Raw genomic sequence first — 8,419 nt, 5'->3', positions numbered from 1 at the left:
GACGAGGTTGGGGGGCGAGGGCGGTATTGGACGGGGTTGGGGTGTGGAGAAGTGTTGGACGGGGTTGGGGGGCGGGGGCGGTGTTTGACGGGGTTGGGGGAGGGGTCGGTTTTGGACATGGTTGGGGGAGGGGGTGCGGTTTGGGGCAGGGTCTCACTTGCTGTGTGCTGCTGCAGTCTCCTGAACAGGGAGCAGATTTTAAAAACTCCGAGCCCCGGGGAAAGGCATTTAATCAATTAACCAAATAATCGATTATCCGAACGAAATAGAGCCCGCCCATCACGATCGGATAATTGAGGTTCCCCTGTATTCTCAGCGAAATGTGGAGGTTATTAGGAAGCCCTTGCTGACAGCACTGGACAGGTTTGTCCCACTGAAGTGAGGAGGAGATAGTAGGGTGAAGGCACCTTGGATGACAAGGGATGTGGAACATCTAGCCAAGAGGAAGAAGGAAGCTTACTTAAGGTTGAGGAGACAAGGATCAGACGGGGCTCTCGAGGATTACAAGGTAGCCAGGATGGAATTGAAGAATGGAGAGCTAGAACAGGGCATGAAGAAGCCTTGGTGGGTAGGATTAAGGAAAACCCTAAGCAATCCTACACAAGAGGATGGCCAGAGTGAAGGTAGGGTCGATCAGGGATAGTGGAGGGAACTTGGGCCTCGAGTCTGAGGAGGTAGGGGAGGTCCTTAATGAATACGTTGCTTCAGTATTCACTAGTGAGAGGGACCTTGTTGTTTGTGAGGACAGCGTGAAACAGGCTGATCTGCTTGAACAGGTTAATGTTAAGGAGGAGGCTGTACTGGAAATTTTGAAAAACATAAGAATAGACAAGTCCCCTAGGCCAGACAGGATATACCCAAGGTTACTACAGGAAGCGAGGAGATTACTTTGCCTTTAGCAATGATCTTTGTGTCCTCACTGTCAGTGGAGTACTGCCAGATGATTGGAGGGTGGCAAATTTTATTCCCTTGTTCAACGAAGGGAATAGGGGATAATCCTAGGAAGTACAGACCAGTCAGTCTCAAAACTGTGGTGGGCTGATTATTGGAGATGATTTTGAGAGACAGCATTTATGATTTATTGGAAAACCGTAGTTTGTATGTGACAAAACACATTGATGAAGGTAGAGCAGTGGATGCGGTGTATATGGATTTAGCAAGGCGTTTGATAAGGTTCCCCATGATAGGCCCATTCAGAAACCAAGGAGGCATGGGAAATTTGTCTGTCTGGATACAGAATTGGCTGGCCCATAGAAGACAGAAGGAAAGTATTTAGCCTGGAGTTCAGTGACCAGTGGTGTTTCACAGGGATGCGTTCTGAGATCTCTGCTCTTTGTGATTTTTATAAATGACTTGGATAAGGAAGTGGTGGGGTGAGTTAGTAAGTTTGCCGATAACACAAAGATTAGTGGAGTGGTAGATAGTGTGAAGGGCTGTGGTAGGTTGCAATGGGATATTGAGAGGAGGCAGAGCTGGTCTGAGAAGTGGCAGATAGAGTTCAACCTGGAAAAGTGTGAAGTCATTCACTCTGGAAGGTTGAATTTGAATGCAGCTTAACAGGGTTAAAGGCAGGATTCTTGGCAGTGTGGAGGAACAGAGGGATCTTGGTGTACATATCCGTAGATCTCTCAAAATTTCCACCCAAGTTGATAGTGTTGTTAAGAAGGTGTACGGTGTGGTGGCTTTCATTAGCAGGGGGATTGAGTTTAAGAGCTGTGAGGTTATGCTGCAACTCTATAGAGCCCTGGTTAGACCACACTTGGAATATTGATTTCAGTTCTGGCTGCCTCATTATAGAAAGGATGTGGAAGCTTTAGAGAGGGTGCTGAGGAGATTAACTAGGATGCTGTCTGGACTTGAGGTGATGTCTTATGAAGAAAGGTTGAGGGAAAGGGAGCTAAGGTTTGTCACATTGGAGGGAAGAAGGATGAGTGACGACTTGATAGAAGTGTACAAGATGATGAGAAGCTTGATTGAGTGGACAGCAAGATCCTTTTTCCCAGGGCAGAAATGGTTATTACAAGCGGGCATAATTTGAAGGTGATTGGAGGAAGGTTCAGGGGAGATGTCAGAGGGACAGAGTGGTGGGTGCATGAAACGCAGTGCCAGCAGTGGTAGTAGAGTCAGGTACATTAGGGACATTTAAGCAACTCTTGGATAGGCACATGGATGCTAGTAAAATGAAGGGTCTGTCGGCTAGTTTGGTCTTAGACTAGGATTAAAGGTCGATACAACATTGCGGGCTGAAGGGCCTGTACTGTGCTGTACTGTTCTATGTTCTATTACATATGTATTTTGCGCCACTTGTGAGAAGTAGGAGTGCATTATATTCACAAAATTGATGAATCTTTTCATTATCAATGGTTTGTCTTAATCTGTCGTGTTAACAGGATTCTCTCATTCTAGCAATCACGGGTCCAATTTTACTCCAAACCTATCGCTCAATCGCGGACTATAAGAAGAATTCCAAATACGAAATGAATGTTCAGACAGGAGACACTGTCGAGATTGTGGAGAAAAGTGAAAATGGTAAGAAGGTCTGCTTTCTCTAGGACATACAACGCTATGTCATCACTTTGCAGAAAGCTGGCTCCGTTTACTTTGACCATCCAGTTACAGGGGCTGAGTTTCCTGCCTGTCCCTCTCTGGGAATGGCCGTTTCCTGAGTTCAAAATTCAGGACAAAGAGGGATGGTGGCATTTTTGATCATGGCTCCATCTTGCCCTGGGATTTGGGGTCTTTCCCTTGAAAAGCAGAGCCTGGGGTCTGCAATGGGAACAGGCCTGGTCCATGGATATGAAGTTGGTGGATGCTGGGGCATTTCTAACCCCCATCTCACTGTTAATTAGATACAGTCTCAATGAAGCATGGTAGACCTCTTTACTTCCTCGAACTGGAGAACTTAATGGGACTCAGCAGCAAAAGTAGTAATCCCTAGGAGTACCTGGAATCTTTTACAATAACACAACAGACCTTGCAGCTACAATAAAAGGCCGATAGCCAAGAATGGAATTACAGTATATGCCACTTTGAACTACAGTGTACTCATACCCTTTCCTCCACCCCTGTTGTAGAGTTAACAAAAGCACATAAGTTTATTACACACATAAAGGTACACATAAGACAAGTTGGAATTGTAGATGGAAAAAATCCATTTTTTCCCAGCAATATTGCTTAAATACACTCTGGTGAAGTATCACTTTTATTTCAATCTTTAATTTTTTAAAAAACCTGTTTTTACGCATCAATCTGTTCAAAGATACACACCTCTGTAGCAGATGGGACTTGAATGTAGGCCCCTTAGTCCAGAGGATAGGGTACTACCACTGTGCCATAAGACGGTTTTAATTTCTGAACTGACTGACGAGGTTGTAAGCATTTCCATTCTGTGACTATCTGTAATTCACTCTGTCTTTCTCGGAGACACACAGACACGGACTATCTCATTGATCTTTATCTGACATTCACAACTTTATGGCTGCTAAGCAATACATCTTTGAAAAATTCATTCATGGGATGTGGCCATTGCTGGTGAGAGAGAAAATAAGGAGCTATAGACTGAGGAAAATGCTAGAATCAATTATAAAGCATGGGATAAATAGACACTTGCTTTTTTTTTTATTTATCCAGGGCATGTGAGTGTCGCTAGCTGGGCCACCCTTTATTGTCCAATCCTTGTTGCCCCTTGAGAAGGTGGTGAGCTGCCTTCTTGATTCCCTGTAGTCCATGTGCTGTGGATTGACCCAATTGTCCTCAGGGAGAGAATTCCAGGATTTTGGCTCAGTGACACTGAGGGAACGGCAATATATTTCCAAGTTAGGATGGTGAGTGGCTTGGAGGGAAAGTGGTGGTATGGATTTATTTCTTCTGACATCTGGCCTTTCTTCTGAGTTGTAAAAGCTCAACTTAGCAAACACTTCATAATGGCAATATGGGTAGAACCGCAGGAGGTGGGCGAGGTTCTCAATGAATATTTCTCCTCGGTGTTTACCATGGGGAAAGACATGAAGACTTGGGAACTTCGGGAAGTTTGTGGTGATACATTGGGAACAGTCCATCTCACAGAAGAGGAGGTGTTGGATGATTAGAATGTATGAATAGGACAAAGAACAAGGAAAATTATAGTACAGGAACGGACCCTTCGGCCCTCCAAGCCTATTTTCTAAGGGTCTGTATCCCTCTGCTCCCTGCCCATTCATGTATCTGTCTAGATACATCTTAAATGACTCTACCGTGCCCACATTTACCACCTCCACTGGCAAAGCATTCCAGGCACCTGTCACTCTCTGCATAAAGAAATTTCCCCTCTCACTTTGAACTTGTGACCCCTAGCAATTGAGTCCCCCACTCTGGGAAAATGCTTCTTGCTATCCACCCTGTCTATATCTCTCACAATTTTGTCGACCTCAATCAGGTTCCTCCCAACCTCCGACTTTCTAACGAAAATAATTGTAATCTATTCAACCTGTCTTCCTTGCTAGCACTCTCCATACTAGGCAATATCCTGGTGAGGAGAAAGTGAGGACTGCAGATGCTGGAGATCAGAGCTGAAAATGTGTTGCTGGAAACGCGCAGCAGGTCAGGCAGCATCCAGGGAACAGGAGAATTGACGTTTCGGGCATAAGCCCTTCTTCAGGAATGAGGAAAGTGTGTCCAGCAGGCTAAGGAGGAAGAGAGCTTCTTCAAGGAAGGCATCCTTGTAAGAGGATTCGCAGTAGGTTAAAATCTTCAAGGAGAAAGTGAGGACTGCAGATGCTGGAGATCAGAGCTGAAAATGTGTTGCTTAGCCTGCTGGACACACTTTCCTCATTGCTGAAGAAGGGCTTATGCCTGAAACGTCGATTCTCCTGTTCCTTGGATGCTGCCTGACCTGCTGCGCTTTGCTAACCAGTCTCCCAAGCTCATACTTCGTCATGATTTTGCTTTAGATAACTTATCGAAGGCTCAGATATTGGGACAAGAAGTTCATAACTATGCTCCTTTTTCCTGAATCCTTTTCCCCATTTCAGAGTTTGGGACAAGTTTTAATAACATAATGCAATATTGTAGTTTCAGATTGGGAAGCATGTGTTGGTGAGGGAAAGCAGTCTCTTGAAGGAAATGCATTGAAGGATTTGACCTTCATTTATGTATATCACAAACAACAGTGGTCCCAACACGGATCCCTGTGGATCACCACAGGTCACAGTTCTCCAGTTTCAGAAACTCCCTTCAACTACTACTCTCTGTCTCTTGCTGCCCAGCCAGTTGTTTATCCATTGAACTAGTACACCCTGGACCCCATTCGACTTCACTTTCTCTACCATGGGGAACCTTATCAAATACCTTACTGAAGTCCATGTATATGACATCTATAGCCCTTCCCTCATCAATCAACTTTCACTTCCTCAAAGAATTCCATTAAATTGGTAAAACATGACCTTCCCTGCACAAAACCATGTTGTCCATCACTGATAAGCCCATTTTCTTCCAAATGGGAATCGATCCTAAGCCTCAGTATTTTCTCCAGCAGCTTCCCTACCACTGATGTCAGGCCTTCTGGTCTATAATTACCTGGATTATCTCTGCTACCCTACTTAAACAAGCGGACAACATTAGCAATTCTCCAGTCTTCTGGGACCTCCCCTGTGTTCAAGGATGCTGCAAAGATATGTGTAAAGGCCCCAGTTATTTCCTCTCTTGCTGCCCTCAGTGACCTGGTATAGATCCCATCAAGACCTGGGGACTTGTCCACCTTAATGCCTTTTAGAATACCCAACACTTTCTCCCTCCTTATGCCGACTTGATCGAGAGTAATCAAACATCGATCCCTAACCTCAACATCCATCATGTCCCTCTCCTGGGTGAATACCAATGCAAAATACTCACTAAGAATCTCACCCATTTTCTCCAACTCCATGCCAACATTCCTCCTTTGTCCTTGAGTGGGCCAACCCTTTCCTTAGTTACCCTCCTGGTCCTTATAAATGAATAAAAGGCTTTGAGATTTTCCTTAACCCTGTTTGCTAAAAATATTTCATGACCCTTTTTAGCCCTCTTAATTTCTTGTTTCAGATTGGTCCTACATTCCTGATATTCTTTCAAAGCTTTGCCTGTCTTCAGTCACCTAGACCTTATGTATGCTTCCTTTTCCTCTTAGCTAGTCTTACAATTTCACTTGTCATCCATGGTTCCCTAACCTGCCATTTCTATCCCTCATTTTCACAGGAACATGTCTATCCTGCACTCTAATCAACCTCTCTTTAAAAGCCTCCCACATATCAAATGTGGATTTACCTTCAAACTGCTGCTCCCAATCCACATCCAGCTTCTTCGGTATAGTTGGCCTTCCCCCAATTTAGCATTCTTCCTTTTGGACCACTCTCGTCTTTGTCCACGAGTATTCTAATACTTACGGAATTGTGATCGGTATTCCCAAAGTAATCCCCTACTGAAACTTCAACCACCTAGCCGGGCTCATTCCCCAACACCAGGTCCAGTATGGCCCCTTCCTGAGTTTGACTATATACATACTGCTCTAGAAAACCTTCCTGGATGCTCCCTACAAATTCTGCTCCATTTAGACCTCTAACACTAAGAGAATCCCAGTTAATGTTAGGAAAATTAAAATCTCCTATCACTATCACTCTGTTGCTCCTACATCTTTCCATAATCTGTTTACATGTTTGTACCTTTATCTCCCGCTTGCTGTTGGGAGGCCTGCATTACAGTCCCAACATTGTTACTGCCCCCTTCCTATTTCTGTGCTCGGTCCATATTGCCTCACTGCTCGAGCCCTCCATGGTGCCCTCCTTTAGCACAGCTGTGATATCCTTTGTGACCAGTAATGCAACTCCTCCACTCCTTTTATCTCCCTCTCTATCTGTCTGAAGCATCGATATCCTGGGATAATTAATTGCCAATCATGTCCTTCCCTCAACCAAGTCTCAGTAATAACAATAACATAATTCTCCAGATACTAATCCAAGTCCTAAGTTCATCTGCCTTACCTACTATACTTCTCACATTAAAACAAATGCATCTCAGACCACCAGTCCCTTTGCATTCATCATCTGCTCCCTGCCTACTCTTCCCCTTAGTCACACTGACTTCATTATCTAAATCCTCCCCAACAGCATTAGCAAAAACACCCCCAAGGACATTGGTTCCAGTCCTGCCCAGGTGTTGACCATCCAATTTGTAATGGTCCCACCTCTTCCAGAACCGGTCCCAATATCACAAAAAACTGAACCCCTCCCCCCTGCACCATCTCTCAAGCCACGCAATCATCCTGCCTATCCTTTAATTCCTACTCTGACTAGCATGTGGCACAAGTAGCAATGCTGAGATTACTCCCTCTGAGGTCCTACTTTTTAACTTGGCTCCTAACTCCCTAAATTCTGCTGTAGCACCTCATCCCATTTTGTACCTATATCATTGGTGCCTATATGCACCACAATGACTGGCTGTTCACCCACCCTCTTCAGATGTTCTGCAGCCGATTTGAGACATCCCTGACCCGTGTACCTGGGCGGTAACATACCATTCAGTAGTCTCATTTTCAACCACAGAACTGCTTATCTACTCTCCTTCCAATTGAATCCCCTATAACTATAGCTCTTCCATTCTTTTTCCCACCCTTCTGTACAGCGGTGCCATGAACCTGGCTACTGCTGCCTTCCCCTGGTGAGCCATCTCCCCCAACAGTATCCAAAACGATATACCTGTTTTAGAGGGAGGTGAACGCAGGGGACACCTGCACTGCCTTCCTGCTCATTCTCTGCCTTTTGGTCATCCATTCCCTTTCTCCCTCAGTGATCTGAATCTGCGATGTGACCGATTCACTAAACGTGCAATCCATGACCTCCTCAGCATCGCGGATGCGCCACAGTGAGTCCATCGCAGCTGCAGAGCCATCATGCAGTCAAACAAGAGCTGCAGCTGGATATACTTCGTGCACATGACCGAGTCAGGGACACCAGCCGCGTCCAAGAGCTCCCACATTGAGCAAGAGGAGCATAACAGGGGTCTGCGATCTCTTGCTATTTTTAATCTTAAGCTTAACTTAGTCTTAACTTAGGTAAATAAAAAAGAATGAAAACTTTTTACCATTCACACAACAATAAAAAATAGAAAAGCCTGACCTTATCAATACACCACAGAGTGTTTACTTTGGTTAGAGGAGGTGGGTGGGTGGCAGACACTACGCGTGTTGTGTCTCAGGTTCAGCTGCTGCCCAAATATATCGGTTCACTCGCCTTCTGAGAGTGCAATTCAACTGCTCCCACTCAGGTCCTCACTCTCCCCGCTCTTACTCGTGTCCTCACTCTCCCTGCTCTCACTCAACTCCTCGCTCCCCCCGCTCTCACTCAACTCCTCGCTCCCCCTCAGCTCCTCACTCTCCCCGCTCCCACTCAGCTCCTCACTCTCCCCGCTCCCA

General features: G+C 45.3%; 1 protein-coding gene across 6 annotated transcripts in view; it reads left to right on the top strand.

Moving 5' to 3' along the window:
- Window positions 1-8,419, top strand: part of ncf1 (neutrophil cytosolic factor 1) — a 95,597-nt gene that overhangs the window by 56,994 nt on the left and 30,184 nt on the right. For all 6 annotated transcript variants that reach the window (XM_043718847.1, XM_043718848.1, XM_043718849.1 and 3 more), the window contains one exon: window positions 2,407-2,529. In XM_043718847.1, the coding sequence (XP_043574782.1) occupies window positions 2,407-2,529 (123 nt within the window). The remainder of the gene's footprint in view (window positions 1-2,406; window positions 2,530-8,419) is intronic.

This window comes from Chiloscyllium plagiosum, chromosome 28 (assembly GCF_004010195.1).
Source record: "Chiloscyllium plagiosum isolate BGI_BamShark_2017 chromosome 28, ASM401019v2, whole genome shotgun sequence".
NCBI classification, from domain to species: Eukaryota; Metazoa; Chordata; class Chondrichthyes; order Orectolobiformes; family Hemiscylliidae; genus Chiloscyllium; species Chiloscyllium plagiosum.
Note: the sequence above shows the minus strand (reverse complement) of the source record. Positions and strands in the feature narration are given on the sequence as shown.